We start from the raw sequence: 22,652 nt of genomic DNA on the forward strand, positions 1-22,652 counted from the left end.
TTTACTGGGAATTTCCACTGTATTTATATATGATACACAGACATATAATGTACAAAGTGAATGTTGTTAGATCATTGATTTCATTGTTTAATATAAATCTTTCACAAATGTGAGGGATATTGTTTAAAACTTTGCAACTCAGCCAAATGAAAACAGATTATACTACTGAACTGTGGATGACCACATCTGAAACTCGGGGACAAATCTCTGCCAGATTTCAAGTCTAAATATTTCAAGTCTGAGCATAAAAGTGTTGAGAGAAAAGAGAGAAGTGGATAAAAATCACAATTTTGCGTAATTTCTTTAAATCCTGTCCAAAACTCATTTTCCATTTGTCCTCTGAAAGAACTCAATTTGTTTTTAATGAATCTCTCTAAGAAGTTAACCCCTGGCTTAGCCTTTAAGTAAACCAAACAGCAACCAAAAGATCTGATGAAATTATTAGCACTAGGGATTAAAAATACAGAATTAGAACAAATCTGTACTAAGCTTTTGGAGTAGAGTTTTTTTATAGGGAAAAAGAAAGAAGATCTCAAAATTAAAGTTTTAACTTTTTAATTATTTAGTTGGAAAACTAAGTCTGCATTGGAAGGTTTTTAAAGGCAAGTATTATACAATTATGCTATATAATTTAAATTCTAGAACAAAAGAAAAACGTATTTCAAAATTACATTTGCCTAAAGGTTTGCAACACTAATTTTAATAAGTATCTATTACATTCCAGGAAAATATAGTATACAATGCTATTAAACAGCTATAAAAATAGTGCATAAAACATATTTAGAAGAAGTTCTCTGGTGCAGTAAATTTGTTTTGTTTTGTTTTCCCTGAAAAAGGTATTTACAATCCATATTCATTACGCAACCAAGCAAACCAAGAATAGGTATCCAAATTTATGACTGTTCCTAGTATATAAAAAACAAACACAACACTTTCCAGAAGTATGTGAAATGTATATAAACTGTTAAGTATATTTTAAGCAAAATACATTCAGATCAAATGATGGCTGATGTACTTGTTGCTGATGGAAACCGTTATTTCAAGAACAGACTCATCTCCAGCATCACTTCAGACATAGACTTAATTAGGTTAAGATAAACGATACTTCTTTGGCTCTGGTAACAGTCAATTAATTTATTATGACAATTACTGATTAGCTTTAAAAACATATTCTAACAGTTTACCCACTGATAATAGGCAAATAAACCAGAAACAGGAAGGACAAATCATCCAGGGGTGGTGTACTATTAATACACATATCTTCATTGCCTGAACTGCTACCTTCCCCTGCAAGGTGTGGTAAGCTCTAACCATTTCCATTGCCTTGGTTTCTGAGAGAAGAGGAGGAGGAAGCAACAAAGGGGGCAGAGGACGGTGATGGTGCTGCACTTTGTGTTTCTATCAGCTCCTTCTTGAATTGTTTCTTTAAGTCTTTTCTTTGACATTGCTAGAAATTAAGCAAACAAGCAGTAAAACAGCCACCTTCATTTTAATTCTATAAAGTCAGGTGGGATAAAATTAAATGGGAATGCCTAGGCAAATATACTAGTAAAAATAACACTTCAAAATTCCTTGATTTCAGCAATATAATAAAATAGAATATGATTAGGAAAATTCAAGACAATAAGCCAGAAAACAAAACTGACATATCCCCAAATCTAACATATGGAAAACTCCCAGAATAGCTGGCATGCAAATGGAGAAATGCCAGTTAAGAACAAAAAAAATTGCTTTGACTTTTAGCATTCTGGGATGTAGATAGATCGCTGGGTAATTGGCTGATTGACTGTTCTGCTAACTTTCTGGGTGAGTGGTGGAGCAGGCAGGCTGACTTCCTTCAGGCTCACTGCTGGCAAATTGGCACTGATATTACACATAAGTGAACATGCATTCTCTTTTTTATTTTCTTTGAATCCACATTCATTTTGTCTCACAAAGGAGCTTGAAACTTCAATGGGAAATGAAAGGTAATTGCATCTAGAATAAACATTGCCAAACGGGCAGTATTATTGTGATCTATCACCTCTTACTTAGCTAACCTGAATTTATCTGAGCAAGTGATGCAAACAGTGCACTCGTGTAGCTGTAAGGTAGAAAATCATGATGATTTGTGCTATTCTTAATGTCAGAACACCAGCTTATGAGCAATGAAGCTAGAGGTAACATTACCAAAATAATATTGTATTTAAAAGGATTGTTCTGAAAGTCAAGATCAGTACAAGTGGCCGGGTATGCTACTATCTCAATATTGAAACACGAAAAGGGGCCATTTAAAGTTTTAGTTCAGCATGCAGATAGATTGTTCTTTTCACATTAGCCCTTTGCTAAAGTTTGACAGTAAAATTTGTAAGCCAGTATAAAAGGTTCTTTCACTCATTCTGCAAGACTGATAATACATTGCTTGATCCTTTCTGCTTTTGGCTGGCTCACTACACCTCATTAGATTTTGTTTTTCATATATCCCATATATCATATTTTAAATGTTGTGTAACTACACAATGACTTAAATATCATTTAAGTCATCAGAAAAGCTTTGGCTTCAGAAAATTTTCTTCATGAAAGTCTGACTGTAGAACACAAGGAAGCATACATGCTGTTCACCCTTCCCACATATCTTATACATTTTAAGTTTCCTTTAAACTCAGTTAATGAAAACAGTATCCCTATCTGCTTTTAGATCAAAGTAACTTAAAAGAAAAATTGGGACTACATAGTCTACCACCAGTAACTTCACTAACATACACTATTTACAGAGCAACAGATTTGCAACCTCTGAATACAAGAATTAAAATAAATAAATAGCTAAATCACACAACTAATTCTCTATAGTTCATTAGAAACACTAGAGATTTATTCTGTTGAAGCCTAGCCCAACTAAGACACTCCAAATATTTGAAGAAAGGTATTTGTTAGGTTTGTTCGGCAAAAGAAAATGTGGCAGACCACGTGCAAGAAAGTTGCACAAGTTGAAGTAACAACTACAACAATGACATCCCTGTACAGGCTTTTGCATACATTGGCCAGAGTCCTGAAGAGTTCATGCTGTGATTGCTGCTGTGTGTTTAACTTCACATGTCCAGTATACTTACTTCGTAAATTACTAATTATATTCTTTGTGGACCTCAATCAGAGACACCGCTTTAGTTCTCTGTCTGAAACTACCTTCCTTCCCAAAATGTTTGCTAATGAAATGGCTGCTCGGCAGCAAACCAGTTATGTTTTCTGAAGCAACATGGGCTGTTCCTGTGAAAGAGGTGGAGCATGAAGGAATTGCATCTCCATAACATGGAGGTGTGGAAAGACACAAGGGCTACTGAGAGGCATTAGGCAGGCTGAAGATAGGAAACTTGGCTTAACTCACCTACATGAGAATTAGAATTTTATTCTTTTAATTGAGGAATTTTCATACTAAAATGTTCTAATGGATGTGGGGAAAAACAAGACAATGGTAAAAAAATAATACAGGAATTTACGCACACTTATTGAACCATTTAACTAATTATCCAGATATTTAATACTACACGCAAGAGCAACATGTCTGTCTTGGTCATTTCCATACAATATAAGTAGACAGAGCAATACAGGAATGCAAATACAGTGACAAAGAACAACTGTTCTTTTATATATAAGCCTATAGGGATCACATGTCTAGGAAATGAATATTTCATTTAAAAAACAAATTATCAAAAGGGGAGAAACGTGAAATGAGAAAACAAAAATTTAGGACATACATCCGTTAGCACAGTGACCCAACACAGAGGTGGAAAAAACAGTAATTTCATTATGTCAATGTGAATGAAAGAAGAAAACATGCATAAAAGTCATGCATGAAAAAAGATGTGCTGTTGCTAACTCCTTCCAAACAGGCAGGTGCCTTCTGACATTCTATGCACATCCTCCACCCCTCTAATAATATTTATGATTTTATCATACTATTTTTTCTAGTTTTGCTAGATGTTTTTCCTTTCAATGTCACTGCTTAATATAAATTAATACAAGGCAAATGGAAAAGTAGGAAATGGCAGAATGAAGGAGAAATTATGTCAGAGTTATTAGCTAAGATGAATTTTTTCATCTGACAGTAAGAATACATGAGCAGATAGGTGTATGAAACCAGGGAGCAGCTGCTGTGGAATAACAAAGTCAATAGGAAAAAAAATATAAGTGAGATGTCTAGTTTTGCTTCTGAAGAAAAAGCATTTCATTTGATTTACACAATCTACAAAGTGTTTATCACAGACCCTCTACCCACACACCTGAACACAAGGAAATCAGGAGAGAAGACCTTTAACAAAAGGTTTGCATTTTATCCTCTATCTCTGGGCAGATGACAGTTCAAATACAGACAAACAAATAAAAACCCCAGATGATTAGTTTACTGAGTTCTCAGTTCTAGAGACAGGAAAAAGAAACAAACGATCCCTACCCATACCCAGTAATGTCATCATTCAACCTGAAAACAGGGAGAATAGAAATAAAAATGAGAAAAGTAGGAATCAATTCAACGTCACCAGCAAGAAGCTTTCAATTTTCACTGTGTTTAAATGACAATTTGGTCAGCACTGGCTGGTTACACAAGTCCAGATAAAGCAGCTTTATACAGACCTCCTAAGCCCTAATGTCCCAGTGAATTTCCAGAGGATATTTACTGCATGTAGGTTCTCCAGAGGGGTCTTCCATATATTGACCTCTATGAGAGGTTTACAGCGTGAACATAACTTTTGGATGTTTAGCTAGGCTGAAAAATTACTTGTCTGAACATTCAATACACTGGATGCAAATATATTTTAGACTATTAATAAAAGAATATATTGTCACTGGATACAGACTAAATCTTTGCAGATAATAATCTTACTTATAGATACAGTTGAGGTTTTGTGCCCATAAACAAACATTTAAAGGTTATTTTCATGACGTCACTGAGATTACCCTATTTTTGGCTTGCTGAGCCCAGAAAAGTAAATATTACAGCATTCCTTATTAGTGGTGAACACTACTATGGGAAATGGTTTCATTTGAATTAAAGGATAACAGTAGTATACAATAATATGGATAAAAATAGGCTATTAGTACATTTAGACCACATATTAGAAAAAGTAAAAATAATACAAAGATGTTATTACACAAAGTAATAATAATAATAATAATAAAGATTTAGAGCAGCCTTCACATTGTTTTTTTCAAAATGCTCTTTGAAACTGGTATGGAAGGGGGTTTATGCCTCGATGGTGTTTACTAGAATTAGAAATTGCTATTTGTGATATGAATCTTTGCATCTCCAGAGCTAAAGCTTCTCTGGGCATGCAAGTACCAGCAAATTTTTGTTTTTTACTTCTTGCTTGATACAGGATGTGGCTTCTGGAGGTTCCGCCCCTGCTCCTCCTCCCTTTTAATTAAGATGCTAAAAAGTGCCAAGAGAGGGAGTGTTGCATAGTATGTGCTGGCAACCTGAACTGGTTAGGCACTGAAGACATGTCAGATGCCTGCATTAGTGTACCTTGCTAGCACACTCATGGTTAAAGAAACCGTCAGATTTGAACTAATAAGGATTTATTTGTTCCAGTGGCAAAGAAACATAAAAAGAAAATTATGAAAATAAAATAAAATTAAAAAATATTAAAGTGTCACATTACAATTTCATCTCCTCTGACACATTATATTTTTAAGGGACATTATTTTGAACTAAAGTTTCAGTGTTCTTAATGGAGTGCTGGAAAGCAATTAATGCTGTGGCTGGTTTATGGTGCATATGATGAGAGGGGGCATTGAACAAATTTTCTTTTTATCCCTGGAAATAGTCTGGCTGCAACCCATTCTGGTCTCACATTCCTAAATATTTTTGTAAGTTCACATAACTCTATACAGTAGGAAAGCCTAATACAGTACTTAAACTTCACTCAACTGGGAGAATTGTCCCTTGTGAGGAACAAGCAATTCCCAGAAAAACCTAAAAGCAATTAATGGTACAAAGGGGAAAAAAGCTATCAAATGCTCAACTTAGCTGCTGACACATTGCAGAAAACACTGCTTTGTTCTGAACACAATGTACTTTAAACTCCCATTTCAGCTGAAAGGCATGTCTTTAAGGTCTTTTTAAAAAGTATTAACTTACTTTGCATTGAAACAAATGTGAATATTGAACATAAAAATAAAATATAATGAAAAATAGAGCACTTGCTGAAAATAACAAACGCACACCATGTGTCAGGGGAATGTACGTTAACTGTAAAAGTTTATTTCATTGGCTGGTAACTACCACATCATAGCAAAAATGTTACAACTGTGGTTGAGAGGGTATGCTTTTTAATATGTATATATATATATATATATTTTCAGGTACCTATAACTAAAATCATTTTTCCTGATTTAGCGTCTTTCAGATTTTTTCATAGACAGAAATGAATTGATTTGAAGAGTTTCAGGCTGCCCTTTTGGCAGTTTTTTGGTTTATAAAAGCATGAAAAAAACATTTTATTTATGCGTCAACAAGTTTTTTTTTCCCATTATGCTAACTCAAGTGGCTTATTTTTAACTAAAACTGCTTATTTCTATGAGATGAAGCTCACTATCATTACATATAATAATTTCAGTTTATTCATTCAAGTATGCAAGTTAATAAAAATACAAATTTTTATTCCAGCACAATGTTTCTCTCTGTATTCTCCTCAGCAAAACACTTTCTAAAGTAGACCACAGAGGATTTTTTTTTTAATTCTTTTTTTTTTTTCCACAGAATATGTGCATAGCTCAGACTGCACAAACATCCTCTATAGCTCTCCCAGTCACTTTCCATTTCAAGAACGAGGTAATTTGTGTTAACACAAGACAGCTTATCATGTGCTAAGTCTGCATGCAATTTTCTCGTGAGAACAACCATTTTGTACCTACTTGACACACGCAGCACTATACTACACCCAACTAATCAATTCTGTCTATATTAAGAAGTGGGGAGAAAAACTGCCCTCAGCTGTTATATTACATCAGCTTTCCTAACTACTTCAGACAACACATTTTGGGTTTGTAATTTTTTTAAACTAAATTGGCATAAAACATAGTCTTTCCTTCTACTTCAAGTGCATTCCTTTTTTTAAAAAAAAAAAAAAAATCTTGTCAGAGATTCTTGGTGAAGTACAAGAGTCAGTAAATGAACTATACTTTCTGCAAGCACCCCAATAAGTTTAGAGGGCAACAAGCTCTGAGTGTCATTTATTGCCCTTGGTATATTTCTGCACTACCCTTACATTTGTAATAGGTTTTCATCAGAGACCTTATAGGTCTGTAGATCTAAGCTTTTGGGATAGAACAGATTTTACATACTACTTTTTTTCTATAAAAAAGCTAATGAGAAATGTCTGTCAATTGAGATCAAGTCAGAGAAAGCGAGAGGGGGAAAAAAAAAAATAAAGAAAAAATAAATAAATAAACTGAAAAGGAAGGACAGACATTGGACACCCTGATGTGGGGGAGATGTTCCTGTTCAAGACTTGAGGTCCCTCACGTTTTATGCCCATGTACTACAAGATGAGGTAACTACCTTTGGTCTTTTTAACATTAAAAATGCTAAAGACCACATCACATATGAATTCAAAGATAATTATAATAGTTTTTGAAGTTTGGAAATATTATTCCATCTTTTGCATAAAAAATAGCTTACAGCTGAAGAATCACAACCACAGAATACTGAACACAGGGAGTCTGCTAGCAACATATCTTGCAGTTCACTCGTAAGATTAGCTCAGTTATTGATCAACTAGCACTAATTTTTATCAGCTTGGCTTCCCACCATGCTGCTGGTATGACTTTATACAAACTGCCCTTAAATACTTTGTTTTTCCTTCTTCACCAACTAGTAAGCCATTTCTTTATAGGATTGCTTCACTCCTTAGTAGTATGGTTCAGCTTGATCATTGCCAGAAGGTTCTGCTATTTGAATACAAAACGGTATAGACTTGAATTGAAATACTGACATCTTTGACAATGGTGTTCTTTAAAGTGCTGCATCCCCAGAAAACATTTTTATTCTGTCACAGTAGCGTTTCCAACAGAAATCTGTTTTGTCAAGGAAAAAAAAAAAAAAAATAGCTACAAGTGTAGAAATAGAGCCTGGCAAACCACTGATGTTCTAAATACTATTACTATATGACATATATACCAGCAGCTGGCAACTTCATGCCCAAGCTGAAACCATAGCTTCTCACCTGAACTGGAGGAATGCAATCCCAGCAGCATGTTCAGCATGACATAAATTCCCATCAGGCAATGAGAGGTGGCCTGCAAGTGAACGCAGCCCTGGCAAGTCTTATGTCTCATTATGAAGAACAGAATTTAGAGCACAGACATGGTCTTTTAGCCCATGTTGTTTCTGTCAGAGAGTAAAAATATCACAGGGAAAAATACCACAAGACGCAGAGAAATTAATGCTTAGAAGAAAAACTTAAGGTAGGCTTAAGGTAGAAAGGCTTAAGGTAAGGCTTAAGGTAGAAAGAAAAGTTGAAAATCACACTTGGTCCTGGATCCTTTGCACTTAAACTATGGGATTGACTTCACTAATCTGTTCTTCCAGAGTTAATTGCTGCTGTTCTTAAATGGCACTGTAATACCCCAAAGGAAATATACTTTCTTTAAAGAATTATTGCTTTTTTTAAGTGTCATGATGTAGAAGCTCTGCACAAGTATACATACAGGGTATTTTCCTGTTGCCTCATTCCCTAAACTGTGAAGTATGTGATATCCAATATTGTGACTTTGTACTGGATAACAACAATTGACTAGAAGAAAAAAAAAATACATTATCCTTCTGTCAGATTACATTACAAGTGCCTTGACAGTCACTTCATGCTTGCAAGATTTACAGTACCTATGCCTATTAGAAAGAGGGTAATGCAATTTTCCTTTTTATTTCTAACTCTTCTGTTTCTGACAGTCATACTAAAGATAACAATAGGTTCATAATTCCTGATAAAATGCTGTGATGGTTTTACTCGAATGGGCAGCCGAGCTCCACCACAACCGCTCTCTCACTCCTCCCCTCCTCAAAGAGGAAGGGGGAGAAAAGACAACACAAAGAGCTCGAGGTTTGAGATGAGATTGATTTAATTAAGGAAAGGGGAATGGGGAGAAAGAGAAACAAAAGAAACAACAAGGCCGCGCGGAAGCACAGAGAGAAAGAAAAAAAAATTATTCTCTACTTCCCATCAATGAGCGATGTTCGGCCACGTCCCGGGAAGCAGGGCCTCAAAACGCGTACCGGTTGTTCAGGAGAGACCCTCCCCCATGAGAGCCCCCCTTTTATTGCTGAGTGTGACATCAGGTGTTATGGAATATCCCTTTGGTTGGTTTAGGTCAGCTGCCCTGGTGATGTCCCCTCCCCATCAATTGCCCACCCCTAGCCTGCTGGCTCTTGGGGGCCTGGAAGGAGTTCTGATGTTGTGCCAGCACTATGCAGCAATAGACACAACACTGGAGTGATACCAGTGCTGTTCCAGCTATGAGTGCAGAGCACAGCACTGTGTGGGCTGCTGCAGGGAAAGGTGACTCCATCCCAGACAGACCCAACACAAATGCTAAATTTCTCTTTGATACTAAGGCACAGTAATATCTGCAATTTGGAAAATTTGGAGGTTGTAGTTTATTGTTGTTGTTGGGTTTTGTTACTGCTTTTCTTCTCCTCCCCTCCAAAAAAAAAATGCTCATACTTAGCTTATGCGTTACTAAATGAGTAACTCATTGTTATTCACAAGATTTAACCAAGAGATCCATAAAGGACCACAAAACTAAAATGAAAATGTAATTTTTAATTAAGTTAACCCCAGTTTGATTTGTGACCTTAATCTTGCCTCTGTTTCTCCTCCTGTTTTCTCAAAATTTCTGTGCAACAATTGAAAATTAATATATCCTTAAAATAACACCTACAACTAAACAGCATTTACATTGAAATACATTTTACCCTGCACTCCGTTACATCTACATGAGGACCAACAGTGCTTTTTCCAAGTCCAGTTTTCTGTTTCATGACGTTTTAAAGGAATCTTCATGTTTTGCTGCTTATGTAAGCAAGCAGGCATTTTCATCAAGCTACAGTAGTAAGTGCATTCATAGGTCTCTCTTATTTTGCACTTAGAACACTGAACCCAATAAATACTAACAGAGAGTGGGAGTATCAATTCTGCAAACTCAAAAGCCTAGCTCTGGGAAAGCTCTGGTAGGCTTTTTTGTTGTTGTTGTTCATTACATTAATTTTACTTGGCATATTTCTGATTTCATATACTGTCCACAGGGGGAAAAAATACATTCAATCGGAAAGCTACAGATGATTTTCGTCCGTTAAAAAAATAATAAGCAACAGAAAATGTCCAAATCTTTACACGCATACCTACTTGCTGACAGGATTCTATCTATTTTTAATAGAAGTGTGTTAATACAAATGTTTTATATATGATCCATCTTATTTGAATTTTTCCTGTGATATTTGATTACACCAGATTAAATATGATCTATTCTTCCAGTAATATATGTCTGGACTAACGCTGACACTGAAAAGCCTGTCAAGAAGACAGCAAGAGGATGACCTCAGCAACACCTCACTGTAACCCTGTTAGCATTTGTCATGGTCTTCTCAGGTACAGAGATGTGCTGACACTGCCTCAGTCTTATCACTAAGAGAGCCTGGGTCACAAGAGATTATAGACTGAAGATCGTCTCCAACCCCGCCCAACTGTACATGCACTGTGCTATTTAGCCAGCACCACACTCAGATAATTTCCATGGGATTTAGAGACAGTTACTTCCAAACTAACGATTTTTCTGTTACGGGACAATTTTCTGCTACAAAAACTAGCTTTTCACTGCTTACCAAAAACTGAAGTTTAAATCTACTACAAGACTTAGCTAATAACTTAGCTATTAACTTAATTTTGGTGATGCATGGAGCTGCACAAAATATATCAACTGAGCATCAGTATCCTCTCTGCACTTGTGTATTCATGCTGCTTCAGACTGCTTCCCAGTCAGGCTGTTAGGAGTGCATCATAAAAAAAAAATATATTCAATCTATATAAAGTTGCCACATAAAATAACTGGCATTACATAATCATCATTGTAGTTTTTCATATAATCTTTTCACTCTTTAGATGCATTGAGATCCTCCGGTATTACTAAATTTGTAGATACTAGCCAAACAATACTATTTTGCAGATGAAAAATTAAGGTAGAGAGAGATCAAGCAATGTGACAAAGATTTAATGACAATTTATGGAAAACAACCTCCCAAAAACATATCCTTGATTTTCAGTCATTTGCCTCAAATAACTGCTTTTTATTTATTTTCTTCTTTCAAACACTTCTTTTACATCAATATACAAGTATTACGCCCTATTATGTATTTGCTACAGCATGCATAAAATTCTCTGTGAATACACCTTTATAATTAAGAAGGTGTAATTAACCTTAAGTAAAAGGTACAGTGGCTAAAAATCTGCTTTTATTAACCAAATGCAATGCCTTAAATGTAGCATCTACAAAAAAAAAAAAAAAAAGAATAATAAAAAAGTTCTGCAATTGAATCCTGAATGCTATCACAAAACATTACCTTATAACAACTGGTATTTATCTATTTTTAAACAATTCCAAACAAGAACAAATATTAAAAATATTTTGAAATTTAATTTATGAATTTTCTAACTTTAAAGATGGAATATATATATATAGGTTGAAAATTATTTTTTTTTCAGCATTTCTTTAAGCATATTTCTAGTCCTTCACAGTGCCAAATAAGTACATTTCTGTTTCTGCAAGTGTACACACACATTTCAGATGTACAGGCAGGAAAAGTGAAGTGGCCAGTAGTTTAAACAATGTAAATTGTATGTTATAAGAAGCACTTCAATATATAAAAATGCAAAACTTTTATATTTTAACCTTTCATCACTTGAGCTTTGCCAAAGACCACCTAAATACCATATTTTTATACCAGCTGTTTAACATTTTTTTTCTATTGTCTAATTTGTTGTGCTTGTCTTTCCTGCCCTTTCATTCCCTCAAGTTAATGTGTTATTACTTCAGCTGCACAGCACAATACATAGTTGCAGAAAGTCATTACGCTGCAATCTAACAAAAACATGTGTTTGTATACTCTTATATAATAATAAATGAAGACAACATGTGTCTGCATAGTTGGTAACCTTACAATAACATAACATTTAATAAAGGTAATACACAATGTGAGACCTAGTCTAATAAGTCTGGTCTATAGAGTTAAAATACATAAATAAATAAATAAAATGAATAAAACTATATAAAAAAATTAAACACTAAATTCTTAAAGATACTTCAGTGGTATTTTCATTGTCTAGAAACACTAGGAAATGCAACAGCAAGTTTCTGTAAAACAATCACTGTTAAAGTCTTAGTGCCTGGTTCTTGGTCAATTGTGAAAAATCTGTGTAATATTGCACAGTGATCTTTCATCCTGATTTCCCAAGGAAACACTGCTTATGCAATGATGGTCTGTTTGCTTATGTTTCTTTTTTTATTATTATTTGTTGATTCCCTCTAAATAACTTCAGTACCTGTTAAAGAGTTTCAGCCACAGGGGACAAAGTGGCAGCAGCCTCAGAGGTAATTATGTTTCTATACACTTCATGAAAACATACATTCAGTTATGAAAGAGAGAGAAAGCTTTCATAAAACCACTTCAGAAATTGCACAAGTACTAGATCAACTAGAGTACCAGGAAACCCACAGGGGAGTAGAAGCCACAACAGATTGCCCCGGGTAGAAGGAGCTTGGGGACTCAGCATGGAACAGGGGCTATCCACACAATTTTGTTGCAGTAGCTGTTGTGGAGGGTAAGAAAATTTAGTGTTGTTAATAGCTCAGATGCATAGTTTTTTGCCAGCTGACATCAGGATTAGGGAAAAACATCTAATTTCCTAGTTGAGATCTTGACTTTGGGTCCAGCACAGCTGTAGCACCTGGTCCAACAGCCTCAGTCCTTGTCCCCAGAAGCATTATGTGGAGTAGGGCACTCTCCAGAAGAGACACTTCTAGGGGTAGAGTATTGTCAAGGAAAAATAAATTTTCCACTACTGCTACTAATAGTACTCATTTGCTGCACACTGGTCAGAGACTATAGCGCTGTTAGAGAAGGATCCATGCCATATACTGCCATGATACAGCAACTGCTAGTAACTTGGCAGTCTGCACTACCCTATGATTCCTCAGGTGATAACAATGGTTATCCCCACTGCCCATAAGTTTATATATAAATATATATATATATAATCAAACTATAATAGAACGAATTTTCTATTGAATGTATTGTTTCAATTTATGGAATATTTTTTACCACCAAACTATATAGGTTCATAATCTATCAGTTATTCACATCCTCCAAATCACTAACTAAATGAGCTTCTGGATAGCTGAGATTTACTCGACAGGACCACCTCACTGTTTCATGGCTTGGAAAACCTACTTTGCCTTTCTTATATGGTCCCAAGAGCATATGAAAAACTTACTTTATGATTACTTTATGCTGTCTTGCTCAGATCAATGTATCTCACTAGAATGTAAGACACCAAATACCAACAGGGTAGGCACTGGAACCCAAATAATTACAAGCTGTCAAGTCTTTGCCACAAGCTTCAAATCCAAACTGAACTCTCAGCCTTCCTGAATACGAAGCCATCTCCACAGGGTGTACCAGAAAAATGCGTTCAAGGTCGTAACAGTTTGTTTACCACAGTTGTTTCAAATACGTTTATTTTTCTACCCATACTTCTGATTTTCATCCAAAACAAAGGGAGTAGTCAAGGCCTATATGACTGAGGACAGTCCAAATCCTAAGTTTACAGAAAGGTTCTACTCCCACATGTTTTTTTAAGTAATACTATTCACTTCTTAATACCTCTTTTTAGTTAGACTACAAAGTAAGCCCAGAGGCACAGAGGTGCATCATGATCCAGATGCTAAAACACATTTGTGAGTCAACCTTTCCAAAACAGCACAAGGGTTTCAGAAAACTCAAGCTAAGTACTGAGATAGTGTGCCACCTCTACAGAGCACTCTTGTGACTCACAGTTCACACACACAGAATACAAAAAAGGCACCTTTTGTTGGATGGTGTTTTTTCAAAGCATTTTTATAAACTGACAAGTAAAAACGCTAACATTTCTTAAATATATTCTGATCATTATTAATTATACATTCTAATACAGATACTATTAAATGTTTTCATTTTAATACAAACAATTATTAATATATTCAATATTAATACTTATTAGTAAATATTATCTATCTTTATTGTCTTTCTTTATTATCTACAAATAAAATAATGGTATCCTCTTTTTTTTTCCTCTCTGGGTGGCTGCATCATCTGAAAAGCTAACATTAGATTTCCTTTTACAGTAATAAGACAATTTAAGACAATTTGAAATAGAAAACTTAAAATATTCATGCTATGCTTGAAAGAAAAAAAAATGCAATATTCTGAGAGGCCTGCAGAAACAATACAAAGTGAGATCCAACTAAGATTAGAACGACAAAAAAAAAAAAAAAAAAAAAAAAAAAAAAACGCGTTTCATGCACAATATGAGACAGTCTTCCATAGTCTTAAGATTTTGATAAATAGATATTCCCTTACTGGTAAAACAGTCTGTTGATGAGCAGTTTGAATTTTCTCAGTTTACTTGATTAAAGTTGCATAAAATGAGGAATTCTGGTTTAAGACAATTGCTCAGTGAGACCTCTCACTTGTGTAACACACTGTTGAGAAACCACCAGGACTTGGGAGGACTAACACTTCTGTAATCCAATTCCTGTTGTGACATGCCTTGGAAAGCAAAATAATAAGGTGAAAGTTGTCTCTAGTTTACTGTACTATGGCTTGAAACAGCTCTCTGCTCAAAAAGTGGTTTTGAACACTCCAGGAAAAAGCCAGATATACAAGTCACTCTGTTCCACCTGAAAGTTTACTTCCCCTCTAAAGTTTTCAAGTTTGACCTTAAATGATTTTGTAGTCCACATGAGCTAATGCTCTTGTGGTTCACAGTAACCACAAAAGAATTACTGACATACGATTCTTGTCTCTGTGGCATTCTCTTCACTAACTTTTTGTTCCTTTTAAGACCACAAGGAGTGCAAAGCTAAAGTGAATGAGTAAGCCTTAACTTCAGCATGCCTACATTCTAAGCACGTCATCTTATAAACTGAACATTACCTCAGTTGGATTTTCCTGCTAATATACAAATATATATTATATATAAGTATAATATGATTCTCTACCTCTCCTTTCAGGCAAGGAAAAAAAATTTTGGTCCATTATGATGGACAAACACTGCCAGCAGTTGCTGCCATGGTGCTCCATTTTACGTGTCTGTAGTAACACTCTGAAGTGGTTTGTGTAAAACGAGAGGCACAGTGGGAAACCTTGTCTAAAGGTTAGGAGTGCTCATCCACACCCACTGCTTCCACCTCTTGAGTATATTATCCAAGCCATTTCCAACTTCCCTGCCGAAACTGGACCTTTGTAAATACTGATGAGAAGTGTGCAGAGACAGAACAAGCATCAGAGAATTTGAATCTGATGAGAATGTCACCACCTGACTCCTAGCCTTTGCTGCAAGAATGACTTACAGATTTTGAATTAGCAGTGTGGCCAAATAGCACTTACCATACACAGAGATGACACCCATTTCATCTGTAATGTTGTGAAAAATCAATACTATAAAATTAATAAGGTTTAGATGGTGATGATAATTGAGGCTGTGAAACTAAGGTATTTTGTTGTTGTTGCTTTCTGTTTTCAATACTGTTTGCAATGTCCCTTCAGGTTAAAGTATTTCTCTAACTAGATAACTAACAAGGTTTTTTAAAAGTACGTCCTCAATACCATTGCCAGCTTATTCAAATCTAATTCATTATGAATCCATATGCATCTTTGTTTCAAGTTTCCTTGCCAGATGTATAAAAATGCAGATTAAACCTAAAAAAAATAAAAAATAAAAAGGAAAGAATAAAATAGAGGAAATGTTTTCCTCTATTTCTCAACACCAGTGCTTTATTTTAATACATTAGGATTTTTTTTACTGATTTATTTTCTTTCAATAAATTTGTAATCCTATCTTTTAGTCCAGATTTTCTCTAAAATGTTTGCAAACATCTTTATAAATCATCATTACAACTGAGAATTAGCTAGTCAATAAATAACACAAATCAGAACTACTCCATACCAAAGCATTTAATATTGCTAATATTAAATGAAGTGTTTGTTACATCTATAACTGTATGCAGAGAAAATTTAATATTCACTTACATAGACTGTTCAGACAGTTAGTTTTATCCTAAACTTTGAAGGTGCTTAAGGGATTATTCCAGGCCTTGAAATATATTGTTTATTTTTAAATTACAGTTAGACTAGTCATACATCTCAGTATCATATATACTTCATTACCTGGCTTAATACACAACCAGAAACAGCAGGCACATTGCAAACATATATAGTAAAATATTAGTTAATGTTGAACTAAATATATTTTGTTCCTTTTTTTTTTTTTTTTTACACTATATGGAAACTTTCACTTGTCATAGAATATATGAATATATTCATGAATACACAAATGTAACAACTACTTTATATCAACAGCTCTATATAATGATGTTATTCTTAGGAATGAACATAAAAATAATTTAGCTTAAGCTGCAGGAGATATTTTAAAATAAGGCATAATATAATTACTCATTTAGATGCACTGGCAAAGTAAGTTGAGAGGTAAAAAAAAAAGACTATAAAGACATTTAGACTTGCTGACATGATTATTTTCAAATGAGTGACCTATATATACAGAAAACAGTGTTTCTACAATAGAGTTGCAATGTGGATTTATTCCACTGAAGTTTCCAACTGTTTTCTCCCTAATTCATCAGTTGCTTCTGAGATTAGATGTAAACCTCATTGTCTACCCCTTCTAAATGCTGACTGCAAACATACAAACATGGACCTACATCAATGTCACTGTGTGCTCCAGTGATAAATGCTGTCCAATTTCTTTGTCTAGAATATAATTAAAAATAGAAGTATTGGAGACCAGTGAGTTAAACAATCCAAACTATATGTCAGATACATTAATGTTACCATTACATATTCCAGTCTTCACTATGACAGTGTACACAGCGTAGTACAAGTCTTTGACTGGATGTTTATTTTAGTTCCAAATTGATGGTAGTGCCTTCCTGTATTTTCAGTGTCCATCCCCATTCACTCATTTCTATTCTGTTTTATTAACTTGACAACTGCTTAGAAACTGTATTATGCAGTACAGTTCAGACCACTTTAACTTTGTTGTCGAGGTTTGTTTTTACACTTAAAATATGAAGACTTTTAATTGAAGGTGGAAAGAGGCTGATCAGTTACTCACAGTCTCTCCAGGGATCTCAGCCCAAAGAAAGAGCCATTCTTCAACCATAAGATCTTGTTGTTACTCAGAATCCTAGAAGAAGTCAGGAAAGAATTTGGTTAATAGAACATGATAATTCCACTGATTAAAAACATGTAATTATAGTAAATGACTGCTCTGTAAAATACTAATCACAAAATTCTGTGCCTCATTTGCATTTTCCCATCATAGCAGTAAATAAAAATTACCATTTCCTTCGGTTTCTTATTTATTAAATAAAAGCACATTCAAGAAATATGTCAGCAAATGAACTTTGGCTACGACTTGGAAAGTATAATATTGATGTCTCCACATCACTAGTAGATTCAACATTACTACTGGCAAATATATTTGTTGGACTTCCCAGTCAAAAAAAAAAAAAAAAAAAAAAAGGCAGATGAAGCAAGGGACATGTTAAAAACTGTTCCCTTAGACTAAATCTGCCATAACAGATCTACAAGCCCTAACCTGTTCTCTAGAAGAAAACAGAAAATATTTTCTTTTCACCTTCTATAGAAGAGGGAAAAAAAGAAGAAGAAAAAAAAAAAAGATTTCTACCACAAAAAGAGGCTTAGTCAAAAATGCTTTTCCTCTTGCAACTTCTATACAGTAGAAATTCAGTAATGCAGCTAAGTTTGTCCCATTCACAACCATCAAGTACATACGTAAACTGACCCTACATACAAGCTATTGATGAAGTTGTCTATTTTTCCTCTGTCAATGTCACAAGAGGCCCTAATTTAGTGATTTTTCACTGCTATATTTTCATGTCTATTTCAGAAGCCATACAATACAAATATGCAGTCATTCTGAAGATGTTACCTATTAAAACCTTACAATATACAAAAGAAGTGCAATTTGTTTTGGAAGCTCAAGAAATCATTTTTTTTCTTTTTTTTCTTTTTTTTTTTTTTTTTAAGAATGGTTATACAATGTGCAGAAGAAACTTCTGTCTCTTAACAAATCTTATTCCACCTGCTGTAAAAAGAATTTACCATAAGTTATAGAAGAGCACAAAGTCCATTTCAAAATAAGAGACGTTGCTTACCAAATATCAGAAGAAACCTTATGCTCATAACAAGCAAGCTGGAGACTTTGTGAATATTTTTTTTTCTAAAGTTTAAAATTATGTGTTGCACAAGACTATCTTTACTTGTCTGGCTCTTACTGTTTCTTATTACATATAAACAGTAAGGGCTTTACCCAAGCATATGCATATTACATATTTTTTTAAGTCTAGATGCAAAAGGCAACACATTAATACTGATACTGAAACACAAAGTATAATTGATGTAGAGAAATACTGTAATGTTAGTAAGATTTGGAGATTTTTTCAAGTTCTTTGTAAAATTCACCAATAAACATATACATATAATCTAATGTAGTTTGATGGCCCATGGCCAGAGGATATGAAGAACAGAGCAATTCAGCTCTGAGCTAGGAGCTAATCTGTGTGCTATTACACCCTGGTGTGTCTGAATGAACTTGTGCAGCAACATTACTCCTTACCCAGAACCAGGCACTGTAACACAAACGTGGCAATTTGGGATCAATCATGAACAATTAAACCCAGGTATCTAAAAGCATGCAGATTCCCATGTTTACGACAAAAAACAGCTATGCTCCAATATACACACAGTATACTGTCATTGTCTAAGTAACTCCACATCTCGTAAGATCTGCCTTCTACTTTTAAGGTAAAAAAAAAAAAAATCGTATGTACGACATTAAGTATTTCTCTAACTCTTTAGGAAAGTCTTAGCAATGTGTTTCAGCAATGACATAATGAAAGAGATGATTCTGTTATCAAAAATTGATTAAATTTTTCAGATTTTCTGAAATTTTTTAGGTACCCACACTGTGACTAAATTTGGTAATTGTTTTAAAATTATTAATATCTAAACTGGAAAATGTAAATACATTAAATTTTCTATTATTTTATTCTGTTCTTTCCTTGATCTTATCTTCTGAGGCTGCACAGAACTTGGATCAGTCAAGAAAAAATAAAGTCCCAATTTAAAATTGGCTAGGCTTGGAAAGACTCACGTCTCAAATTCCACTTCATATTGGGTCATTTAGTTATGCACTGTGTTACAGAGAGACCATCTCTGAGGCCTATTACAATGACATTAGATATAAATATTATATTTGGACTGTTCTGCAAAGCCCGATTCACAAAGATACGTGCACTTCAGAACTCTCATCTGGCTTAGATACAACTATTTCTGTCTTCGAAAGATGTTTACAGTGCCAATTTTTTTTTTCCATTTTCTGTTCATTATGCCTAGAAAAAGAGGGCAGTCTGAACATGGCTGTCGAGTCCATGAAAATCCCACAAGTGAGCAGCACACAACTCTCCTACTCCGCCTCTGGGTCTCCTGTCCTATGGCCCCAGTAAGGAGACTGAAAGCAGCATCTTTTATCCACATAAAACAAACTCCTAGAAATTAAAGAGAACTATCTAAATAATAATAAATTACAAGATTAAACAGAACACTTGGTTTATAAACAGAACAGTCAGTAAACACAGCTCATGCTCTGCAATACTGCCATCTCATTTAGTCACGTTTGTTTTTCTGAAGAAAAAAATATTGAAAAATATAACAAACAAAAAATTAAAAAATATCATAGAATTTAACTACATAAATTTGTGTTTCTGAACTCTTTCAGATCTTTATACCATACTTTCACAGAGACTTTCACACAGAGATCAGGTTTCGAAACTTAGGTTTCCTTCAGGGCCTTCTCTTTTCTACACTGCCAACTAAAATGCAGGTTTTATAAACACAGTAGTATGGACATCATAGTTAAAATACAATTGTTTTTCTGTTCAGAATATGAAAGGATCATGGCTTTAAAGAATGCTAGCATTCCTATAAGGTCTGCGGGGAAATGAATATATATATATATATATATATATTCTTCTCTAACAATTAATATGTTATCTACGTTTCATTGAGATGGTTTGTTACATGGGAATTATCCACCTGCTTTTAATTAGCTTCAGTGATGTCCAAAATCTTGCAATGGGCTGTTATCAGAATGGATTTGATTTGCACTAAAAAGCAGTTCTGTGAATACAATGAACAACTTCACTGGAAGACTTAAATCACATTACTTTTGCACAGTTATGAATCATGTCTTAAACTTTTCATGCAATTCTTAACATTCTTCCCCTCTGAGAGCATGCTGTGGGAAGGGGCTTGAAGGGAGGAAAATGTTTGTTACAATGTTCAGTATACAAACACAGAAATGAGGCTTAACTACAGATGATGAAAAGAAACCCTTTCAAGTAATCAATACCTGGTCAAATTGTAGCTCTTATTCCTGATGCTGAAATTACACTGAATAATTTTGTATATTACTTCTTTAGAAAAATAGCTGGACATGAAAAATATGAATTATAACTTAACAAGGTATGTCTTTTAGGTATGTCTTTTCCCTTTAACAGTTAGTCACCTGCATACAGGAAGATGCTTGCAATTAGAGACCTGCAGAAATTTTGAAGAAAAAAAAAAAAAGAGACACAAAGAGCATCCTTTTCACATACTTACAAACACAAAGATTTATTGGATAAACACATGGGAAAGGGTGCTATTCAGGCATTTGATTTTGGATAGCTTATACTGTAATTACAACTTTGAGATGTAAAAGTACTTTTAATCACATCAGAAAATTAATCACTTATTTTAATAAAAGATTAAATATAATTTTGATTTTTAGAACAGATCAGTGCTGTGCACACTATGATTAAGTATTTCTCACATTTTATTTATTCACAGCATTTTCACTTGCCTTATTTTTTCTCCTGTGTTATTGAATCATAGTGATAAAATAAATATTGCTATACATTGCAGCTAGGCAGCTGGTTTAAATAATTACCAGTTTCCAGCCATGTGTTAAGAATCTCACATTTTAAATGTTTTATTATGAGGAGAGAAACACTAAGAAAATGCACACTCTTTATCCCCGTGAAGTTATTTTCCTAAACCAAATTCCATTCAATGTTTTACTTTTCTTTTAAATAAATAAATAAATAATTTCCTGGAGAAACCTTTCAAGAAGGTATTTATTTTAGAGTTAAGTTTTCAGACTGTCCTTGCAATATATATAATGATCCAAACCCCAAGTAACTGGGACCTAAAATGCAAACCAAATAAATCAGATGATGGTACTCAGTCCTAGCTCTCGTGAAACCCATCTATCTAAGATACTACTGGGGAGCACCACTCCCCTGATCAGACCCATTACTGAACTGAAGCCTCACCTCATTAATCCCTTTGCAACTTATGTCTCCTCCCAAGATGTTCTGGGGGAATGTTTGCCCCAGGGACCACATCCTGAAGACAGTAACTCTACACCAGGTTTGTCCTTTCTCACCCTGTGGAGCTGTTCCCACAGGCTCTGAAGCCTTCAAACACTCTCATGACCTATAGCTCAGGCTATACCCTAGAGCATGTAATCCATATGTCATGCAAACACACTTTTCTGGTGAGCTGCAACACAGGCTGCGGGCTATTTCATTCATACCACACTGGAAACCAACCAGCCTCATATACGCCGCACGGATTATATGCCTGCTGGAACAGGACTGGAGAATTGTGTGGAACAGAGTCTCAAACTTGCCTTTTTTGGGTAGAACATTGGCATGAACGTTTTCCAGCATAGTGCTGCCTGACAAGGACCAAAATCATGCCAAAGAGCGTGCTAACAACTGAGAAGTAAAGACAGTCAATGAGCTATTGCTTCCACTTTATGCTCTTCTTTAGTAGTGACGACATACCTAAAAGGATTAATTGTTCTAATGGGCTACAATCCATTTCTCTGAACTCCTTTCTAGTCCCTCCTTTAGAATTAATCAAACAAAAATCATATCACGGTTTCCTTAAATGGTTTCCATTACTTTTGCTTTCATGAAACTATGAAAAGTGCAAAGAAGATATAATCCTGAGCAACAAAGTCTTATTCAGGTATAAAACGTGCCTAGAATTAGATAATATACTGTAGTATTTCAAGATTTGTCAAACAAAAAATTCTCAGACATAATGCAAACAAACTTCAATTACAACCCCTCAAGCAAAGAGAAATAATCTTTATATCATGCCCTCAAAGTCAATGGACTTGGGTTCACTTAATATAATAAACAAATTCCACAGCTGAGGCCTTTTCAGTGAGACAATGCCACATCCCAAAGAGCATGAACTCATGCAGTAGTGAATC

General features: G+C 34.6%; 1 protein-coding gene across 2 annotated transcripts in view; it reads right to left on the bottom strand.

Annotated features, from left to right (window-relative positions):
- Positions 1-22,652, bottom strand: part of ADGRA1 (adhesion G protein-coupled receptor A1) — a 270,862-nt gene that overhangs the window by 211,357 nt on the left and 36,853 nt on the right. For both annotated transcript variants that reach the window (XM_035330799.1, XM_035330800.1), the window contains exon 2: positions 17,415-17,486. In XM_035330799.1, coding sequence (XP_035186690.1) covers positions 17,415-17,486 — 72 coding nt within the window. The remainder of the gene's footprint in view (positions 1-17,414; positions 17,487-22,652) is intronic.

This window comes from Oxyura jamaicensis, chromosome 6 (assembly GCF_011077185.1).
Source record: "Oxyura jamaicensis isolate SHBP4307 breed ruddy duck chromosome 6, BPBGC_Ojam_1.0, whole genome shotgun sequence".
In the NCBI taxonomy this organism is placed as follows: Eukaryota; Metazoa; Chordata; class Aves; order Anseriformes; family Anatidae; genus Oxyura; species Oxyura jamaicensis.